The 22,790-nt window shown below is 40.1% G+C and overlaps 2 protein-coding genes and 1 non-coding gene across 9 annotated transcripts in view; 2 read left to right on the top strand and 1 right to left on the bottom strand.

Moving 5' to 3' along the window:
* The first annotated feature begins 1,904 nt into the window (after positions 1-1,904).
* Positions 1,905-2,001, top strand: LOC113441635 (Z30 small nucleolar RNA). The gene has a single exon (XR_003374874.1). It is a non-coding gene; the product is annotated as a Z30 small nucleolar RNA (small nucleolar RNA).
* Positions 2,002-4,620: 2,619 nt separating this feature from the next.
* On the bottom strand, positions 4,621-10,134 carry PEX12 (peroxisomal biogenesis factor 12). Of its 6 annotated transcripts, none has more exons than XM_026708687.2 (4): positions 10,060-10,134; positions 8,925-9,058; positions 7,598-8,154; positions 4,621-6,542 (listed from the first exon to the last, which is right to left on the bottom strand). In XM_026708687.2, exons 2-4 carry the CDS (start codon positions 9,048-9,050, stop codon positions 6,143-6,145), a joined length of 1,083 nt encoding a protein of 360 aa, XP_026564472.1. In that variant the 5' UTR covers positions 9,051-9,058; positions 10,060-10,134; the 3' UTR covers positions 4,621-6,142. The 6 variants fall into 6 exon arrangements, with proteins under 6 accessions (XP_026564472.1, XP_087783336.1, XP_087783347.1 ...); XM_087927210.1 differs by having other exon boundaries at positions 9,712-10,120; XM_087927221.1 differs by having other exon boundaries at positions 9,445-10,109.
* Positions 10,135-10,203: 69 nt separating this feature from the next.
* The window catches only part of AP2B1 (adaptor related protein complex 2 subunit beta 1), a 71,299-nt gene continuing 58,712 nt past the window's right edge, over positions 10,204-22,790 (top strand). For both annotated transcript variants that reach the window (XM_026708684.2, XM_026708683.2), the window contains exons 1-5: positions 10,204-10,341; positions 15,239-15,296; positions 18,458-18,563; positions 19,189-19,324; positions 21,188-21,433. In XM_026708684.2, the coding sequence (XP_026564469.1) occupies positions 15,260-15,296; positions 18,458-18,563; positions 19,189-19,324; positions 21,188-21,433 (525 nt within the window). In that variant the 5' untranslated portion in view covers positions 10,204-10,341; positions 15,239-15,259. The remainder of the gene's footprint in view (positions 10,342-15,238; positions 15,297-18,457; positions 18,564-19,188; positions 19,325-21,187; positions 21,434-22,790) is intronic.

Below are 22,790 nucleotides of genomic sequence, written 5' to 3'. Positions count from 1 at the left end.
CCACAGGCGTTAAGTGAATCACTGCAGTTGTCAACTTAGTTAAGTGAATCTGGCTTCCCCATTGACTTTGCTTGTCAGAAGGTTGCAAAAGGGGATCACATGACCCCAGGACACTGCAGCTGTCATAAATATGAATTAGTTGCCCAGAGTCTGAATTTTGATCACATGACCATGGGGACGTTGCAGGGCAGAAGTCACATTTCAGTGCCATTGTAACTTTCAATAGTCACTAAATAAACTGCTTTAAGTTGAGGACTACCTGTACTAGGTTTTTCTTTCTCTGTTAATATTTATTTATTTATTGAAGAAAATTTATGTCACCCCACACAGTGACCTCTGATGGCTTACAAAGATAAAAACCCAATATAAAACCAATAACCCCCTCATCGCCCTGGCGATAACATTCAATCAAACATAAATGGGATGACATTTTCCTTTTTTGTTCTTTCCCCCAAATTACTGGTTAAGGAGAAAAAAATTGTGATATTAGACCTCTGCCACGTTGATTATGGATTCCACTGGTAGGAGACCAAGTAAGGGTAATCCCCTCACCTCACCCACTCCTATTTTTAGAGATTGTGGTTCTTTACTGTTTTAGTCCCAGCCTAGTCATTTTTCATTTATAAAGCAAATCAAAGTGTCCTTCCCATTCATAAAACACCTGCAGCATCTTAAAAGACTAATAGATTTACCATGAAAAAAAGTTTGGTAAAGCAGTCACTTTATTACCGTAGATATAACTTAAATCTTTCCTTGGCTGCACAGGTCTGCAAAACACACCCCATTTTGGATTATTTTGAGTGTTTGCCTACATGATTTTTTTTTAAAGTATTTTAAATATTTTATTAAACTTAAAACATCACAGTTGACTGATTTTAAAATCTTAGTAGCATGTGGCATTATAGATTAACTAAAATACAGTATTATTACAACAGATGTATCTTAAAAGCTATCGAAACCTAGTCTCGTTTTGCCCAATAGTCTAAACAATTTCACGTCCAACGTTTGGCTAGCAGACAAATTGAAGAAAATAGAATACAGAATGCAGCTATAGAATGTATTCAAAAATATTTTGGATTACAGAATTTACTAGCACGCAAAAAAAAGCACCGCCCAGTTGAAGCCTTGAGCTAAGGGGAGGGTGGGAAGGAAACTCTCGTGAAAAAATTTGATATTTCCCTCGCGCAATGATTGTTGGGAGTTGAAGTTTAAAAGGATCCTGTGAGCGACCGGAAACAGGAAGTGAGATCCAGACTGCTCTAGGCCTGCCGAGTTGGGACCGGCAGCTTCCTTTGGAAGTCCTTCCCTCCCTTGACGCGGGACTTTAAAATGTCGGAGCAACGCGGCCCCTGCTGAATACGTGGTAGGCATATGAATTTGGCTTATATATATATATTTAAGGTTTATCCTTTCTTATACGGTAAACTGGACTTTAATCATTTAGAGTGTTTCAAGAAACCACAGTTAAGAAAACCAGGGCTTAGCGAAGGGTTCCTCAACCGTGGCAATTTTAAGACTTGTGGATTTCAACTCCCAGAATTCCCCAGCCAGAAATCTGGGAATTGAAGTCCACACATCTTAAAGCTGTCAAGGGTGATAAATGCTGGTTTAGGGGTCTCCAAACTTGGCCACTTTAAGACTTGTGGACTTCAGAGCAGAAGGCCCGTCCCAGAGGCTGAGTGGGACTGGCAAATTGTTCACCATTAAGGAACAGAGAAAGTTGGCTGAAAAGTGGCCACCTAGGAGACTAGTGATGCCTTCCGTGGCTTTTTATGCCCACATTCTAAAATCCATCTTCCTAGAAATATCATTTTGTGATACTGAACTGCAAAAATAATGTGAGTGGCTACAGTATTGGAGTACTGTACATGGTCTGACAAAGAGGTTCCTGCAAGGTGTGCCAAAGGCAATGATGAGTGAAGTCTAGTCTGAACTGGTATTGTCAGAACTTTGGTTTTGACTCTGACCAGGGCATGATCACGTAATCTTCTCTCTGAGCTGGTTTTGGCGGTCTGGGACCCCTGGGAATTCTCTGTTTGCATTTGTCTCTGGATCTGTGGGAGAGTAGAGTCGGAGTAGGAATCGGAATAGAGTAGAGCAGAATAGAACAGAATATAGAATAGAAAAGAATATAGAATATAGAACAGAACATAGTACGGAATAGAACAGAATAGAATAACAGAGTTGGAAGGGACCTTGGAGGTCTTCTAGAATCTAGTCCAAGCCCCCTGCTTAGAGGAAACCCTATAGCATTTCAGACAAATGGTTATCCAACATCTTCTTAAAAACTTCCAGTGTTGGAGCATTCACAACTTATGGAGGCAAGTTGTTCCACTGATTAATTGTTCTTAACTCTCAGGAGATTTCTCCTTAGTTCTAAGTTATTGCTGGACATGTTTGGGACAGAAATAGATTTCATGGGAGAGAGGGGTTGAATCTATTGCATTTAAAGTAGTTTAAGTAGACATTTGCACGTGTGAAGATTCTTTTTCTTCAGTGATTGGTGGATGAAAACTTGAGTTATTCTTCCCACTTTCTCTCGGAAGCAGAAATAGAAAAATTGCTACAGTTTTTAGAATGGAGAACACCAGTTCCTTCCAGTTACAAGGGTTGACAACTGACATGTCAAAGAAACATCCTAGAGGGAAATATCAGATGGAGTTAAAAATGCAGCAGCTCTTTCTCACAGCAAAGCCATTTTCTCACCAGAGAAAGATATGTACTTCTTTCCATTGTAGAAAAAGGACCACCAGGGTAAATACAAAGTTTGGAATGGACCTACTTGAGTTCTATAGGAAAAAATGATATGTTTTTCACAGGGAATGGCAAATAAACAGTTGAATCTTTTAAAATCCTAAGACACTGTTAATTAAAACTTTGTAGTATACTACCTGGTTATTTGCAGCACAAACTGTTTCTGATTACTTGTCATCCAATAAGATTGGATAGAGTGGATGTTCTCTTAGTCCCATCACTCAAGCAGATGATAGAATCCAGATGACCTTCTTTGTTACCAGACCTGTCCAATGGATGAGAGATTTGGATCACCCTATTTATTTGATTGCCCTATTTAGCAGTCTCTTAAGACCTGATTTTTCTCCTGGATACTGGGTTAACTAGTTTCTGCCCAACTTGATTATTCATGGGATTGGGTGGTGTAAAATTGCCCCAGATACAACATTTTATTATTTTTAATAATATTTTTGTGTGTGTTCATCACCTCAAGTCGCATTGCAGTAGGGTGGTTATATGAATAAATAAATACATCTTTTTCAAAGTAAAAGAAATGGAAAAAAATGCTACTTTAAAACAAGATCTGTATAAAACTGGATATGTGGATGACAAATTGTTTGAGATTTTGTTCCAACATAAGTACAATTAATGCTTGAGGATGTTGGAAAGGAAGACCATCTAGGTCCATTCCAACTCTGATTCTATGATGTGATTATTTGGGCACTGTTTCCACAATGTTATAAACTTTCGATGATGCTAGTCTGAAAAACCTAACAGTAAAAGCTGCATAATAGGAGGTGGTGGACCTCTTTTCACTGGATGTGGTGAAGGAGAGGGGATGCTTTGATTTGGATTCTTGCACAGGTGATTGGACTGAAGGCCCAAATGGTCCCTTCCAACACTGATTCTATGAAAACAGTAACAACTGGATTTTATTTTGTACAGGTGATGGCTTACTGTTGACAAGACCAGAGGCAGTAACAAGAATGTTATGCTTATACAAGGTATTTCTAAAAGAATTCTTCCTAGCAACATTCTATTTTAAAAAAAGACTCATGTAGCAGAGGAAACAGAGTTGCAAGACTTACATACAAAGGACAACAGTTTTGTAAACTCTGTAAGTCTGTACATCTACTGAATATGCAAGTAGTCTAGGTTTGAATCCCAGGAGGTTATGGCTAGCTGATGAGAGCTAAATAGCTTGAAATAGATCTATAGTAGTCTCCCTTTATTTGTCAGTAAACATAAATTCAACACTAAGTCTATGTTACTGATCCAGATAAAGAAAATGACTAGCATAACAGATCAATAGGCTGTGTTGCCATGATATTGTCTAGAAGAGACCTTCCATGGTGGACTTTGCATATAGATGACTGTCTTTTGGGAAGGGTAGAAAATTTGGCTTGAAACAAAAGGCGATGAGACAGAAAGGGGAAGGAAAGCAAAAAACAAGTCTGAGCTGTGGGGTCTTGCTGAAATCCAGAGACCTCGTAAGGCTTGGTGTTGGAGACGAATCCACAGAGAGCTTTCATTAATAAGTTATCTGACGGGCTTACTACAAAATTGACTATGGAGGATGGATGAAAGCGACCTAACTATAGACTGCCAGATGTATTTCAGTGCTACTTATAGACAAATAGTTGTTCCTTCCTCAAACAAGAGGGAGACAGTTTAGGTTGATGGAAAACAGATGGAATGGATTCACACATGTTGAGCTATTCTGAGCAATCTTAATTTGTAAGCAATGTTTTATGCATTGGATATCTCTAGCAGGTCCTGATATAGCCTATTTTGTAAACACAACCATTGAGTGATCTGTCACCCTACCAAGCTGACTCATGTTAAAACCATTAAGGAAGCAAAAAATATCCCAAAAACAAAAAATCCAGAATCAATCCCCTGCATTTTATTTAGAAGCTTCAAGTAGCATGGGAGAAAATATACCAGTTTTCTATCCCCTATTACACCTTTTTATGTAACGCATCAAAAGGATCCCGGATTTAACAGTTCAGAAATCTTGTTGAGTCCCCCAAATGGTTGGGTTTGTATTTGTAACCTTGTTTACCAAAGCCAACTTTCATTTTATCAAACAGAAGCTTATAATCTCGCACTTTTTCCAGAAGAGTTAGAATTCAAATCTCAGATTGTTCTGGGCTTGTTTTTCTCATAGTGTCTCTTAAAGTAAAAACTGATTGAAGCAACATAAAAGCCTTTGTAATACAATGTTAATATTTATCATGATGTCCAAAGGCAATCTCTATTAAGCAGTTTCTTGTTTATTTTGAGGAATGTATCATTTGTTTGACTTACATGGCTTGCAGCTGTGATTTTGGGTGGCAAACATAAAAACAATGCAAAAACAATGATCAAGAAAATATGAAGAACCTACAGTGATTGCTAAAAACCCAATAAAAACTGAACAATACAATCTCATCTCATTTCATAGGCTATCCTTTCCAATCCCAATATTCTGGAGAACATCCAGATCTTAGTGCTTTGCAAAAGATCAGTAGCATCAAGGGCCAATATAACCTTGGGGATAGGGTGTTCCAGAAGGCAGGTACTATGACAAAAAAACCCTGCTTCCTATGTCATAGTGGACCTAGGGCCCATTTCTTCAATTGAGGACCCAGAGTGTGCTCCTCCAGTTGGACCTGGTGGGATGGACAGAAATGAGGAAGATGAGGTTTTGTAAATAACCCAGCTCCTTGCTGTGAATGCTTCATAGGTAACAACCGCTACCTTGCTGCTGCTAGAAAATATTTAAAGGTTAGCTGCTTAGATTCCTCTCAGCAGCTTTTCTGTCTTTTCATGGTCACTTACAGCAGTGTGCAACTGAAAGTTATCAATAATGTATGACGAAATTTGAAAAGAATAACAGAGTTGGAAGAGACCTTGGAGGTCTTCTAGTCCAACCCACTGCTCAGGCAGGAGACCCTATACCATTTCAGACAAATGGTTGTCCAATCCCCAATGTTGGAGCATTCACAACTTCTGGAGGCAAATTGTTCTATCAGGAATTTTCTTCTTAGTTCTAGGCTGCTTCTATTAAAGCTATTTTTTTCTAAAACCTGCTCACAACTTGGTCTGTAACCCTGAGCTGGCCAGTTAATGACCAATTGTTTCTAGGAAAAGTAGTTTACCCTTGGAAATGTGCCTCAAGTCATACTGATGAGAAACAGATTGGGCCTTCTTTCTGTCTAATCTTTCTCAGCTAATCCGTTTTCACTTATTAGATATTAGGTGAGATGGTCCAAAGACAACAGTTGACTTCTATTGATTCTCCAAACAGCTAGTATAACCCATAGCTACCCTCTTAAAGGTCATGCTTAGTACAATCAGAAAAAAACCCACCCAATTCTGCAATGTAGCATTCCAGTTTTTATATAAAAATTGAAGAATGGACCTGTCAGTTTTCAGGTGCATATAATTTGATAAGGTGCTGAAGTTCAGTGGCATAGCCAGTGATGGGACACTGCTGGTGATGCTTCACATAAGGGTAGATGCAGCGATAGCAGAAAACAAAGCCAGAGGTGGAGAGGGCTGTATCGTTGGCACGGATTTTACGACACAATGGACATATTGTCTTGAGTTTTGGCAAAAGAGGTGAATCGGTCTCGTAGTCCAGGTGCACAGGTGGTGGTGGGATTGGCATAGCAGTCAGCGATTTGATGGTCTCCTGATTCTCAGCCGAATACCACCACTCCAAGAACTGGAGGAAGAAGATGCCCACAGAGAGGCCGGTGGAGAGGGAGAAAGCCAGGCCCCCCAAGATTTTTTTCCCAGCTGACTGTATTTGCTCTTTCATGCTGCAGAAAGGGGAAAGATATAAAAAATAAATTAATAACAAAATTCACAGTATTATTAAGAAACACGGAAAGCGTCAAGACGCAAATTCAGGGTTACAATAAAAAGTCAATCTCCTGAATTCTCTAAGAGAAAAAGCCAGAAAAATCCCCGAGATACAACTATGATTAGCTATTCATCCAAATACCTGGTTTCCAGCATTTAGCAATTGGAGGTATAACACCCCCAAATTTTTGTAAGATTAGTTTGAGGAAGAAAAAATAGAGTATAAAAAGTTGTAAACAGAAAATTCCCACTCAACATATGGCTCTCAAATGACTGTTAGAGAAACTGATCTTCAAAAATAGGAAAAATCTTAGCCATTACTTTACTCTGTAGGTGTACTTGCTAAAAACCACAGGTAATCCTTGACTTACAGCCATTCATTTAGCTCAAGGTTACAACAGCACTGAAAAAAAAATGAAAGACCAGTCCTTACACTTATCACGGATACAATATCCAGTCGCATGATCAAAATTTGGGCACATGGCGACCAGCAGGTATTTACAATGTCCAAGGGTCATGTAATTGCCATTTGTGATCTTCCCAGCTGGTTTCCAACAAGCAGAGTTAATGGGTGAAACTAGATTTGCTTAACAACCATATGATTCACTCAACTGCAATGATTTGCTTAACAGCCATGGGAAAAAAGATCATAAAATCAGGAGCCACTCTTAAAATGCCTTGCTTAGAAATGGAAATTTTGGTCCCAATCATGGTTGTAAGTCAAGGACTGCCTACATAATAGATTTTAGAGAGTCTTGACCTATTTCAATCTTTGTGGTGCTTGCTGAAGATGCTTTTGTTGTTTCTTAAATTTTCCCAGGTGTAGTAATAAGATCTTTTTCTTAAACTTTCATCTTTATGGCCTACATTTTTAATGATTAACCACCTGGCGAGTATTACTTTTTAAATGATATACAAACATTGTGAGTATATAAATATACCCAATAATTGAAGGAAGCAAGCAAAATCAGCAAGGGGGGAGATTGTTTTTAGGGTTTTCACTTCTATTCACCTGTTTGATGACTGCAGGACGTCACCAGCAGCTACAGGTACCTTTTCCAAAGCCCGCAGATCTTCTGCTGTCAGCCTAGCCAAATACACACCAGCCAGTTTCAGCAGCGGGGAGTGATGCTGAGCCTTCCCCAGAATGTAACATAGCTGCTGCACCAGAAACCAGCCCTCCCAAGCCATGTTCACAAAGGGATAGGCAGCCAGGAAGGCCTTGTAAAACCGCTTCCAGCAAGATGACGGAGGGTGGATAGAATAATCGTCCTCTTCCTGGAGACGGGAGATCAACTTTTCCAGTTTAGTTCTCAGATACGGAACAAGGACCAACAAGCAGAGAGATTTCCAGTGATGCTTTGGGGGAAGTCCAGCAGTGGCCAAGGGTATCTGCTGATTCCTTTTTCTTTTCAGTGCAACTCTCTTCAAGCCGTAGAAGTTTTCAGAAAAAGAAGCACTGCACCGGAAGAGGTAGTGCTGCTGGAGTAGAAGATCCAAGACGGTGTAGATTTCGTCAAACCAGCGCCAGAGGAAACCGTAATATGAAGGGTTGGATTCAGCCAATACCTAGTACAAAAGACAATTGAGGGTAAGAGTAATAAACCCGGATGTGTCATGACATTTTTATCAATGTTTGAAACATTTTGTTTTGGCTACTTTGTGGGGTTTTGTTTTGTTTTGAAATTGTTGGAAGATAACACAGCCTTTTTCAAGATGAGGACTCTGTGGCTTTTGAATGACATGCTAGAAGTTGTGTCCCATTACTGGATCAAGATCAAGACATGAAAAGAGATGTAGCTAGCACACACACACAAAGACAAAAATAGATGTAAAAATACAGTAACAATGCGGTTAACATTATTGTAATATTTCATAATTTTCTCTTAAAATTCAAAATTTCATAATTGTTGGAAAGTTTCAAGGCAGAACTCATAAATTGGAATCCATGTTGATGTTATTATTTTAAACTGGATTTGCTTTAATTATTTTCAGCAGAAAAATAAATAAAATTCTAAGCTATGAATTATAATTTATAGATATGATCTAGATTTCCATTGTAGGCTTAATGGAAAGTCACTGATTTGATTATCCTGGTCTGACTATCCTGGTCTGAGCTTAACAAGATCTGAGGAAGCATTCTCTTTCTGTATCTGGTACCTAAAATAAATCTTCCAATTGTAAAAAAAAATGGATGTCACATATGCATGCAATTTTTCCCCCTGCCCTTCCATGCTTTCATATTTTCTTCATTGTTCTGACCATTATTTAACCTTAGATAAAGCACAGAAAAATAATAGTTATCCTTCCCTCAATACTCACTCACCAACCATTCTTACCTTGATCACATGTTGAAATGCTGGCCTCACAGCAGTCATCAAACTGTCTTGGGCAACAACTTCAAATATAGAAGGCCTGTCCTCATATGTGGAGGTGGCAGTGAGATGAGCCCCATGTTCTGCCATGGTCTCTTCTGGAATGAAAAGTACAAACTTTCCAAAATAATTCATAAATGAAACAAAACAGAACAGGGTTTCAGAAGACATTACAAAAGCCCTAAAACTTTCTCTCTAGAATGATAGATGGATATATTTAAATTATTGATCTTTTCATTTCTAATTGAAAAATGGCAAGTTATTTAATACAGTAAGCTATTTCACTCAAGGACGATGATACATATAATTAGCTATAATTCCCATATGGCTCTCCATCATTGCTGGATGCACCAAGCCCACATCATACACATTTTAGCCTAATATGTTGTGTGAACTCAAAGCCCATAGTCCATCCTGCCATGCAAACGAGGTTGCATTGAAGCCACCAAGTTTAATTATGAGTAAGAACTTTGCACAAACACACCTTATATCTATCATTTTCTTCAGATTTTTTTCCCCTTCTATCTTTTTAATATATATTTTTAAAGTGCTTGCATCCGAATTAAGCCCGAATGAAACCAATAAAGAAAGCCGCCTGATGGCAGGAATGGCTCTGGCCATTAAATTGTATGGTGTTCATGGCAGGGGTCAGACATCCCGCAGGAAAAAAAACGGGCGGGAAAATTACAAGGGTGCTCTTACATTCCTGCGCCCCGCGTGCCGGAGAGTGACCGGTCAGGATTTTCCCCACCTCGACCCCACTCCGTCCACAGCGGCTGCCCCCTCGGCGGTGCTGCCGCTGCTACCGCTTTGCAGTTTCGGTGCTGCCGAAATTCAGGCCGCGCTAGAATTTCCTTTAGTTTGTTTCTATCGCACCATAGACTTACAGAGAAGGCAAACAGGCTTTAGTCCCGTTGGGAGGACTCTCCGGCGGGAGAAGAGACGCTCTTGACGTTGAAGAAAATGCCCCATAAATTTACATGTGGAAACCCTCTCCAGGCTTTCCAAACCTCAGTCTGGAGAGCTAAAAACGAAAAGCTGTTTCGGAAGGATTGGACGATCCCGGAAGGTATAATATGATAATGCAGTCATATCTAACCTTTTAACGGAGCAGCGTTCCTCTCTTACAGAGATAGGCGTGTTTTTACCGGAAGGAAGTGGGTGTGCCCATCTAGGCCGCTGAAGCTCTGTGGCTGCGGACGGTGTAAGAAGGAAGGCGTGGCGCATATCGTTGGTTGGTCTTCCCAGACAGCCCGGCTTCCGGTCTCCTCCCAAGCGAAGCAGTTTTACGGTTGCTACTGACCGTTACTGCTCCATCCTTCTCCGTTGTCGTCTTTTCTTCAGTATCAAGCCTTTTCGAGGACTCCCCTCTTCGTAGTAGGTTAGTTGGGGGACTGACTGGCTATGTGGTTCCGCCCATTGAGGAATTGCTGGGTGGGGTGGAGGATGAATGGCTCCTCCCTTGGGTAGGGCATGGGCTTGATATGAGGGCGGGGATCGGGTTTTTTCCCCTGGCATTCTGGTGTGGGGTTCCTGGGTGGGTGGGTGGGTGGGTGTTGGAAAGGTGAATTATAGTATGATTTCTCCCCAGATAGAATGGCTCCTTTCCCGGGTGGAGCTTGCAGGTTGCTGATCTCAAGAAGAGAAGTGAGACGTCGTTGCTTGGGGAGGGAAGTGGAAAGGTGATTGGGGAATAATTATCTATTTTGGGGAGATGCACATAGTTGCCCCTCGCTGAATCTGCAGACCTTAATAGCACCTATTTTAAAAGCAAAAAAAACTAAAGCCCACAAGGTGGGCTCAAGTCCCCTGCCATCGAGGAATTTACAATCTGCAGTGGAAGCATTGTGGAAAACGAGGAAAAGTCAGGAAGAGTACTGGAGGAGAAAGTTTTGGATTGGTTAGATTAATAACAGGTATGGGGGGCGCTGCAGAGAGCGAAGCTGGGGTTCCTTCAGTAGGTATCTTAAGGGAATTTGGGGTCAGGTGGAAGAATAGGGCTTTCAGGAACAGGGAAGGATTGTGAGGTGAGAGTGCAAAAAAATCGCACTTGCAAGATATTTCTCTGCTTTGGTTGGAAAGGAAGGAGGATGTCTTGCATGTCAGAAAATAGATGTGGGTAGCTGGAAAAGGAATCTGCTGTCCTTGGGATGGAGATCTTAAGTTCAGTAGGAAAGAAGTTAAGAGTTGTCTTCACAGTGGGCTAGTGCAGTAGGGGTGGATACAGTCAGTCACCATTTATAAATTAGTAAAAGAAAGCAATGAACGTTCTGCATTTATTAGATTTATAGTGCCGCTATTTATATATTTATAGGCAAGAATATAGTGCCCCCTCCTCCTGTTTTCCCCCCTTAATAAGAAGCCTTTCAGGTACAGTAGGTTGGCCTTAGAGAGACTATCTCCAAGGTGCTGAGAATGGACTAGAACCCTGCTCCTAGACCAACACCTTCACCTCACAGTGGCTTTGTAAAGTAATGGTGTTTTATTAAAGAATTTGATAGAGCTGAGCTGGCAGGCATTGAAAAATGATACCAATGGTACCATGCCAGGATCTCAAATAGATATCTGGCGGAATTTCCTAGTTAGTGGTTGGGAGTCAAGTAAAATGAATAAGATTTCTTTTTGAAACTATGGATCATAGCATTGTAACACAGCATGAAATACAATATAACAAAATGACAATGTTGGATACAAAGAGGTCAAAGCAAGATACAGTCGGGGCTATGATTAACAACTTGAGTTTAAATGAAGACAGAGCAAAAGTAGCAATCTGGCTACTAAAGTTAGAAACATGCCTGCAACATAACAATTTAGCCATTCGAGTCCGAGCTCTTGAATTCACCCACCATTAATAATGTGGTCAAAATTTCATTGTAAATGGGCAGTGGAAGTGCTTTTATTGCTTTATAAATAACTAAACGTGGCATAACTAAAGATCCTTCCTCCTCTTTTCCTCACAAAATAACCCTGTGAGACAGATTGGGCTGAAAGATACTGACTGGCCCAAAGTCACCCAACTGGCTTTCATGCCTAAGGTGGGACTAGAACTCACACAGTCACCTGGTTTCTAAGCCAGCACCTTAACAACTACACCAAACATCAAAAGGCCTAATATTTTCTATTTTCCAAGAGCTGAGTTACTATCGGTGACAAAAGTGCAGTCCATTGATTCCCAACTGTAATGGAGTAATGGAGAAAGCAAAGATAGATTCTTGAAGACTTTCTGATTTCTTATAGTGCCCCAGCAATGCAAGATGTATTCTGTCAGCAATGAAGAGTAACCTAGCATCCATTCTTAGATTAGCTATGAGGGTACCCTTGGGAGCCCCAAGATCATCTTTAAGAAGATGTTTTAGACTACTTCCAATTGAAGAATAACCTCCACATCCCATCCCCAGGTTTTAACCCCATGCAGCATCTGGACTATCAGCATGCCCTGGAATATTTTAAGTTCAAAGGAGGTGGAAATAAGATTGGTGCTGTTCTTATGGAAATGTTTCTGATCTAAACTGGCCAAGAGGAGCCTTGTGTTAGTCATAATTCACACAGCGCACTAAATTGGAATCTGGTAGCCATATTTTTTTCCTACTAGGTATGAACTAATGACTAACCTATCTGGTTAGCTTATCATTTCTTGTGAAATTCCAATCCTAAAGATTGAGGGATTTCCTCCCCCCCATCATAGTTAGTTTAACCATGGTTATAGCACTCTGAACACAGATTGCACAGAAGGGAAGAGTGTACTAACAGCTTGGTAGAGGCTTTTGGTTCTTTGCAGAGACGTAGTGCTCGTTATCTTATCTAGAAATGAGGTATTTGAATTAGGAATCACTGCTTGCTTAGGGAGGCCAGTATTGTTTCATGCATGTTCTAAGAAAAAACAGTTCGGTTAAAATACCTGGAAATCATTTTGCACTCTTAACTGAATATTTCTGTTTCTTGCACTTGAAGACTTCTTGGATTTGTTGATAGATTCATATCATAAATAAAAAAACCATTTAATTCCTAGGCTCCAGTAACAAATTCCAGGGATGAAAACAATACGATTTTGGCTCCCAGCACCATGGCTAGCAATAGAGATTCTTTAGATTCCTGTAAGCCAGTATCAAATTTAAATTCTTTGAACTGAGTAGGATAGATTTTCCCCTTTAATCTGATATTGTTTAATATGCTCTCCCCTCCGCCAAACAGGCACAAATATATTTCTGCCATGTCATTAAGCAGGAGTTAATTCCTTGCCACAATATGAGGATGGGCTGGTCTACCAGTTTCCTGTGCAAAGAAAGACACATTGCTTGGAAATGCTGGCTCTTGCTGGCACCAGCGAAGCACCTCCTCTGATTAGACTCTTAAAGCTGTTCGGGAGAGATGATTCTCGGATTAGAAACAATATAGTTTGTGTCTTTCTTCCTCTGAGGTTTGTGGAGGGGGGTGGGGCAGGAACTGCTGTGATGAAACAGCCTTCAGTCACGAGTGTTGCTTAGCTGAAAGAAGCATCTTCTATGTGTTCATTTATTCCTTCCTGGCTTCTTGAATTAGATGGGTGGTCTTTAGCTTCAGAGAAAAACTCTTTTTATGACTGTCATTATTTATTGATTGGATTTCGAAGCTTCCTGACTCCAAAAAGTTGCTTACCACATTTCAAAGAATACATAATTTAAAAGAAATAGGATACCCTGATAAAATTACACAAACAAAATCCAGGGAAATAAATTGACAGGGCTTCCACAAATATCCTGATCCCAGGCCTGGGAACACAGCCAGATCTTAAGAGACACCTGGAACATTTAAGGTGTGGGAGCCATATGTATTTCTGGGGCTGCTGTTCCAAAGAGCAGAAATGGAAGAGAGATGGCACGCTTCTTTGGTCCCATAAAATGACAATGTTTAATTGAAGGGACCAGGAGTGCATCCACCTTGTTCGATCATACCAGATTGGCAGTATTTGGAGAAAGGTGATCCTTTAAATTCCTATTCCATGAAGGGCTTTATTGGTGACTAGAACCTGGCTGGTAACCAGTGCAGCTCATAAAGCAGCAATAACACATGGGCAAAAGGTGCTATATCCTACATATGTATTCCCTACTCCCTTTGGAGGAGCTACTCTCTTGGAACAGAAAAAAATGTTGCACTTTCCCATTAATGCGTAACTTGGGCTCTTCCTAGACTTGCAGCTACTGTACTGCACCTAGAATAGGTGACACTTATAAGCAAGAGGGCAAGATTCACCTTGTGCCCCAGTTGCACCCTTGGCCACTCAGGTGTCACCCATGCCTTCAGTCACTTCACAATTGGATACTGGGCTACTCTTGAAGACCATCCAAGAGCTACAACTGGTTCGAAATGCAAATATGTGGGTGCATCACAAGACTGGGCCTCAGATAACTCACTTGGTCCTGCTCAGAAAAAGTGCAAACCTAAGAAATGTGTGTCTATCAGATAGCATGAATATCTTTTGCTATGGCCCTGGAAGCTTTCCCTGCCTGAGTCACTGTAACTATGCTCTAGGCATCTCTTCTTGCACTTCATCTCGTGGAGCAAGAGTCTTCAAACTTGGCAAGTTTAAGACTTGTGGACTTCAACTCCCAGAATTCCTGAGCTGAAATGACTGGAGGAGGAATTCTGGGAGTTGAAGTCCACAAGTCTTAAAGCTGTCAAGTTTGAAGACGCCTGAGCTGGAGCAACTCAGAGAATTGAGGTGCACTTTGGAATCAGTGCATCGAGAGGCTTCATAAGTCCCCAGTTACTTGAGACACAGGTCATTGGTTGACTTTATTTCCTTCTATACTTAAAGAAGTGAAATGTGTGTGTGTGTGTATAAAAATTCTGAGCATAAAAACTGCTTCATATCTTAGGAGAGTCATTTTCCCCTTTTTGCATTGTTTTTCCTGGTACATACTATTTGATATTAATGGTTTCTTAATATTATAGATAAAATGTACCAGGACACTGGTTGACGACCTTTTATTACCATACAAATTATCATTTGTCAATTTGCAACTTAGGACCATCAGATCTTAGAAAGGGCCATTCGTTTTACCCAGCCTGAAGCTTCACAGTAAAAAAAACCCTATAGTTGATTATTAATATTGTTTGACCTATTACTTCTCTTTGGAATATTGGGATTTTTAATATCTTGAATACTATTTACTATTCTGTGGAACTAATAGATTTACAGTTTGAAGCAGATAACAAAACAACTGTTTTAAAGCAGTCACAAATGCATTGCCATGAAAAGAGGTACAGATTTCTTAAATTGTGCACTTTTCCCCTCCTAGGTGCAATAGGAAACCGAAATCATGACAGACTCCAAATACTTCACCACCAATAAAAAAGGTTAGATTTGATCTGTGATGCGATGTTGGATGTTAACTCTCTACAATGGATACAGTTTGCCTCCCAATACGACTTGCTGGGTTACATGAGAGGGCAAGCTGATACGAGAATTAAGATAAAAATATTAGGAAATGAAAGAATAGATGTCAGGGGTCTGATTCTTCATTCCTGCTGTAGATCAAATGGATGAAGAAACTAGGCTGCTTCACATATGTTGCTAAGCCATTTCTGAAATGGCTTTATTAATAAGGTGGGATGGTATGGTTCATCTAACAATCTGGCCAAGATAATCAAATTAAGCTTAGCTCTGAGAATCTTTTTAAAGAAGGGTAGTTGGCTTTTAATCAGTTGAAATGTAATGAAAAGTTATTTCCACACTTTCAGCTTTTCCCCTCACTAGTAGTTGTTAAGCTGCTAACTTCAATGCATAAAGAACAATGGAAAGATAATTAATCTGACACAGGCTGCAACAAAAAGAAACAATGTATATAGATCTCAATATTGATCTTCCAGCCAGACTCTCTGATGTGGCTGCAGTAATACAAACAAGTTATTTTTTATTGAACCAAATGTTTCAAAATAAATGATCGATTGGGTTCATACAACATGTTGACATGTAATCTACAAATCATAGCAATTGGACTCTTAAAATATGCAAAACCATATTTTGCATATTTCAAAACCAAAGCCATTTACACATAAGATTTATATGACTGCCTATCTTAAAACATAGGGCAGCTCACAACAACAACAAAATCCCAGAACCGTAAAACCATAGGACCAAACCTCATCCATCAGTTGGAATGGAGACACAAAATAGGCTTAATCCTATTTCATATGGTTGGGTTGGGATTTTTCTTTTTCCACTTTTTATTTTTGCAGGCTGGGTGAGTTTTTCTTTTTTTTAAAAAAAAAGTCTGAATTTCAGTTTTTCATTTTCAAAGTAATGGGAAAAGGTTCTGCTGAATTTTCTTGTTACAAAAAACGGGGGGGTATGTGGAGCTCTTCAGGCAATGAATAAGGTAGGCTCTAAGGGACTTTTTGACTTACCACTTGATTGCTGAGGTTGGGATTACATCTTGCTCCTCAGCTAGTAGATCTCCTGCTGAGGTTATAAGATTGGATAAGATCATTTATACACCTGCTGTTCTGATCATCCCTGACTATTAGAGGTTTGCAGAGCCTGCCTATTCTTCCCTCTCTTAGGTAATGGAGATTCCTGGCTTCCAGCAAGGCTATTGATCTTCATAGCTGCCAACTCCCAGAAATCATGCAGTCATTAAACAAGCTGATGGTTCTTCCCTTCCCCCCACCCTCTTCGGCTCACCTGATTTGCAGTGCCTTTCCTAATTCTGCTCTTTTGCTTAAAAGGGTGTTTAATTTCTCCTCTCATCAGTATCATAATGTATAAATGCTAGAATGATTTGACAGTGCCTGTTGCAGTAAAGTATCAGAAATCATCCCAGGGTTTCTTAACTTCAGTGACTTTAAGATCCATGGATTTCAACTCCCAGAATTCAGAAATTGAAATCCACACACCTTAAGTTACTGAGGTTGAGAAATACTGCATGCTTCAGTCCAGTTTGTAATCAGGTGATCTCTTGGGTTATTGAGAAGTGAGATAACATGAGATACTTATGTAGGTTATCAATGTGTAAGAAGCTCCTTTGACAATCTTATTCTCTCCTTCTCTCTGGTTCAAACTGAATACAGGTTTGTAGCAGGGATGTGTGAAATTAATCAAATCCAAAATTAAATGCTGTGTTCCCAAATCAGACTATTGCAGTCAAAACACCACAGATGGCTTCCAAACCACTCCTGGAACAGCCTGTTCTATTGAAAAGTATTTGCTTCCCTTTCAGATATTCTGAATGTTTGCATATCTTTGCTTCCAAATGGTATCAGAAGTCTTGTGTAGCTCCCACTGAGCTCTGATAGCATGCAGTGTCAAGGATATTTTTAAAACAGGAGTGAATACTTTTGTGCAAAACTGTAAGTGCTGCCTCCAGGTTGCCAAAGCAGTGACACTTATAAATCCTTAATGTTTTTAACCCTGCTGCTAATATTTCAAGTTGTGGCATTTTTGAACATAGCATTTTTCACTGTTCTATATACTTAAATTGTGAAAGCATTTGGTGAGAACTCTCACAAAAAATTGCTTCCATGGGGGGACCTGTATATTCACAAAATGACAGTCTGGTGAACGTGCCTAATTGCAGAGCCATTTACCCAAAGAGGAACTGGCATGACTGCACCAAACAGCTTCTGAAAGAAACTGAGCCTTGTGTTTCTTGAGCTTTTCCCCCCTCCGTTCCTGGCAAAGAGGAATTTATTCTTTTAACAGCAGTTAACCACTGCATAAGGCTGAAGAGAAAGGGTTCCTTCATACTATGCTAGTCACGTGTGAAGGTCATTCTTCTAGCCTATGATTAAGGTAACCTAGCTCACTTTAAAAGCAATGTATTTGTTGTAAAAAATAGTCCTTGTTTAGTGAATGATTCATTTAGGGACTTTGCAGTTAACAATGGTGGTGAAAAAATAACTTTATGACTATAAAACTTGGGGGGGGGGACTTTATGACTAGAGCTGCGGTGACGCAGTGGTTAGAAGGCAGTACTGCAGGCTACTTCTGCTGACTGCCATCTGCCTGCAGTTTGGCAGTTCAGATCTCACCAGGCTCAAGGTTGATTCAGCCTTCCATTCTTCCGAGGTAGGTAAAATGAGGACACAGATTGTTGGGAGCAATAGGCTGACTCTGTAAACCGCTTAGAGAGGGCTGTAAAAGCACTGTGAAATGGTATATAAGTTTAAGTGCTATTGCTATTCCTTCCATTTACAATCCTTGCAAGTCTGTAAAGTGAAGGCAAGCTGAAGGAAAAGCATAAAAATCTTAATGTTTTTGTTTAGCGACAACAACCAAGTGGTCGGTCCAAATTGTGGTTGCTGAATAAGAGCTGTCTGTAACTGTCATAATAATTAAATGTTTGGGTGTTAGCAGATTCTGAGGACCACTCTAGGCAGAGTTCCCGATTCGAAGGGCAAGGATTTCCTGGATGCCTCTGTTGTCCACTGCTGAAAGCAGAATTCATAGTTGGAGGAGGGTGGATTAGTTTGCTCCTGCCGAACTCTTTTGACTGTGGTCCTTGTATGTTTGTCTGCAGGGGAAATTTTTGAACTGAAAGCTGAACTCAACAATGAAAAAAAGGAGAAGAGGAAGGAAGCAGTGAAAAAAGTTATTGCTGCCATGACAGTGGGGAAGGATGTCAGGTAACATATCTCTAATGGCTTTCCTGTGCCATTTTTCCCACTTCTTCACCCAAGTGTAAATTTCAATGAGGCAGAAGGGAGAAACGATTAAATGCCTAGGAAAAGTCTTCATGTTTGCTTTGCCCAGTGTTTAAATGCCATGCCACAGGCCATCTACAAAAATCAAATATGGTCCTCCAAATGTTTGCCTTAGATTCTAAGATCCGTTGTTACAGTATGTGTTCTGCAAATGAAACATGGCTTTATCTGAAAATTTAGAGAGATGCTGTCATGATGGTGCATTTTAGTGAAATTAAGGCAGTATAGATTTCCTCTTATTTTATGTCTATAGCAGTGTTTTCTCAACCTCAGAAAGTTCAAGCTATGTGGACTTAAATTCCCATAATTCCCATGCTGGCTGGGGAATTCTGGGAGGTGAAATCCACACAATTTAAAATTGCTGGGTTGAGGGACACTGCTCTACAGTAATACCATGCATTAGATTGGGCTGGGAGAATCTTAGACCCAAAATCACCAGAAATTATTTAACGAAATGGGGTCTTAAATCTGAATCTCTCTAGTGAATATTAACCCCTGCCATCAGTCTAGAAATTACTGCTTTAACCTAGTTGTCCTTCTTGTCTAGTTCCCTTTTCCCTGATGTAGTGAATTGTATGCAGACAGATAACTTGGAGCTAAAGAAGCTGGTGTATCTCTACTTGATGAACTATGCCAAAAGTCAGCCAGATATGGCCATCATGGCTGTGAACAGTTTTGTGAAAGTAAGTTTGCAATATTTATGCGCCTTTGCTGCACTTCAGTAGGAAAATAATAATTTGGTGTTTCTCAATATGTTAATACTGTAAATCACCCAGAGCCATATGAGCTGGGTAGTATACAAGTATATGGACAGCATGATGGCGGAGATATGCATGGATCTCAGTAAGGGCGCTCCTTATGTAGATATGCAATTTATTTTACCCCAAATAACCCCTCTTTTTCATCTCTGCCTAGTTTGAAAAAGTTTAGAGTCACACATATTTTATTTGTTTGTTTATTTTATTTATTCATTTATTTAATATCCCACCTTAATTATTTTTATAAAGAACTCAAGGTGGAGAACATAATATTCCTGTTTTCCCCACAATAACAACCCTGTGGGAGAGTAGACTGAGAGAGAGCCCAAAATTACCCAGCTGGCTTTCATGCCTAAGATGGGACTAGAACTTTCAGTCTCCTGGTTTCCAGGCCAGCACCTTAACCGCTACATCAAACTGGCACTCGTTATGATTCTTTTTATTACCGGTATTATTTTAGAATACAAATCAAGACAGAAAGACAGAAAAAGTGAATGACTAAGTTTATGTATTGTATGAGCCCACACAATGATAATTTATTCAAGAAACAGTTGAACAAACCACATTTAATGTAGTATGTAAACCTAGCGAGAAAAACAGCATGCTCTGTAAAGATTTGAATCCAGGTCTTAGGGCTGAAGTACAACACGCTTGTTTGATACTACAGTGGCTCGGCTCACATGCTCCAAATGTATTTTTAACTAAATCATTTGGCCAGGAGTGTGTCTGTGTGTGTGTGTGTGTGTGTGTGTGTGTGTGTGTGTGTGTGTGTGAGTGAGTGAAGGACTTTGCACAATATTCGAACTCATTACATTTTTATTTAGAAAGGTTCTTACCTCCTTTCCTTCCCCTCCCCCCCCAAGCTTCCAAGCTGCAATCTTACAATGGTACTGCTCTGTCCCAGCTGACTTTCTCAAGTTTCTTTTCTATCCAATGCTGAGTGAAGCCAGTATAGTTAATTGCCAAGCCATTGATTTCCCAGCTGCTGATGTAATTTTACTTGACAGCAGAAATTACATGGATGGATTCTTTACTGTGGAAAAATCCACTTTTGAGCAAAAGGGAGTCTGTTCCATTTGGAAATCTGTTATCATTTTTTTCAGGAACGAGAAAACTTAAAAATAATCACAGAATCTAAGGATTCTGTTTAAAGGGCTGAATGCATTTCTGATTAATCTATCTAATTCAGCCCTTGCTCCTGATCAAGATCATTTTTCTTCTCTCCCCATGTAACCCAGAACACAAGTTTGTGTGTGTGTGGGTGTGTGTGTGTGTGTGTGTTTCTCCTTAAATCAACTTTCCACTTATCTGCATTAGTGGTGTCCCTGCACAATAGTAACACTTGTCTGATCCTTTTGTAATGTTGCTGTAAGTTGGGTAAGTAGGAGCTCATTGACACTTGAAATTATTTTCTCCTTTTAGAGGCAGATAGGACAATTGCTTTTTTTAAGAACTGCTGCTATTAGGTATGTGCAAAATCTTCCAGATATCTCCTGTTACATTCTCAGGATTCTGGCAATCCACCTGTCCAAAGAGAGATCTTCAGTTTTCCAAATGTAAATCCTCCAGAACAGGGGTCTCCAACATTGGCAACTTTAAGACTTGTGGACTTCAACTCCCAGTTCACAAGTCTTAAAGTTGCCAAGGTTGGCGATCCCTTCTCCAGAACATAGAGTGGTTTGTGATGTTCCAGGTGTAGTTTGACCCAGAATAGGAAAAGCTGAATAAAATCCTTAATGTTTGTTACATAAAGCCCAGCTACATAATTTATTAATTTTCTCATCCCAGGACTGTGAAGATCCCAACCCTCTCATCCGTGCTCTAGCGGTGCGCACTATGGGATGTATCCGTGTGGACAAGATCACTGAATACTTGTGTGAACCTCTCCGGAAGTGTCTGAAGGATGAAGACCCGTATGTGCGTAAGACCGCTGCTGTCTGCGTGGCCAAACTTCATGACATCAATGCCCAAATGGTAGAAGATCAAGGCTTTCTGGATTCGTTGCGTGATCTCATTGCAGACTCCAATCCCATGGTAAAGTATTAATCTCACTGAAATTGACTTCCTTTAAATAACAGGTGATGTTATTGGAAGATACTGCTTGATTCTGGGAAGACCTGGATCTTACTAGTAGATGCCATGCTTTGGAGATAGGAGACCCTAGATTAGATGTAGTCTTTTCCAGTTTTTGCAAAAATGGAACATTGAGTTGCTGACTGTGAGGAGTATATAGCTTTGGACCTTCCAATCTGAGCAAGCAGTTTTAATCCCTTTTTTTATACCAAAAGGAAATTACATGCATTTTGCTTTTTTACCTTCACTTGGTAGTTGTCCCTTCCTTGTTGATCTTCCAGTTTGAATTGCAGCATGGCATGGGTCCAGACTATCTGAGAAACTGGCTCATTCCAATGGGATTAGTCTGCTTCATCCGTGCTGGCAGAAGGGGCATGCTGTATTCCCCATCAGCCAAGGAACCTCTTGCTCCCAGAGATAGGAGCTGCTCCCAACTTTCTGAGCTTCCAAAAGGCCTTGAAGACATGGCTATGCCAACTAGTCTGGGGCCCTAATGGGGATGTGACATGTTGGAGGTGGATGATGGAGTAAGCCCTTTATTGCTTCCTTCTTCACCCTGCTCAGTTTTATTTTAATTTAAATATAAGATCTGTATTTATTATTTTAATTATTTTATATGACATTTTATTCAATGTCTGTAAGCCACCTAGAGTCACCTTTGTGAGATGGGTGGCATACAAGTTTTGATAAATAAATTTAAACTAAATGTTTAAGGAGCTGTGGTGGTACAGTATTTAGAATGCAGTATTGCAGGCTAACTCTGCCAAAGCCAGGAGTTCAATCCTGACCAGCTCAAGGTTGACTTAGCCTTCCCTTCTTCTGAAGTTGGTAAAATGAGAACTCAGTGTCAGCCTTGGAAGCCATTTTTACTTAGAAGCTTCGAGGCCGCCACATTTTTGTGCCTGGGAATTTGGGGGCGGGGGGATTTCATAGAGAGGAGAAAGATTAGACTCAACAACATTCTTCTCAAAAGTCAAGGACAAGTTATCCTGCACCTGGAGAGGATTGTCTGGAGGAATATCTCCAGTTGGAACGATGGTTGGTTGTACCATGTGATGGACTGGTGAGTGCAGGGGATGGGTTTTTATTTTCAATTGGGAAGGGAAAACCCAGAATTCCCAGATTCAGGTTTTCTCAGTTATGCCAATATGATTTATTCAATAAATTCCTACTTGGATGAATGTTGTTTCTGTGTGTTGAATGAAATGGGGAGTTCCATTGGAACACTGACACTCAAGATTGTTGGGGGCAATATGGTGACTCTGAAAAGCATCCAGAGACTATAGTAAATCACTGTGGAGTAGTATTTAAGTCTTAA

The sequence above is a fragment of the Pseudonaja textilis genome, chromosome 1 (assembly GCF_049901715.1).
Source record: "Pseudonaja textilis isolate UNSWEBS1 chromosome 1, rPseTex1.2, whole genome shotgun sequence".
NCBI lineage: Eukaryota > Metazoa > Chordata > Lepidosauria > Squamata > Elapidae > Pseudonaja > Pseudonaja textilis.
Note: the sequence above shows the minus strand (reverse complement) of the source record. Positions and strands in the feature narration are given on the sequence as shown.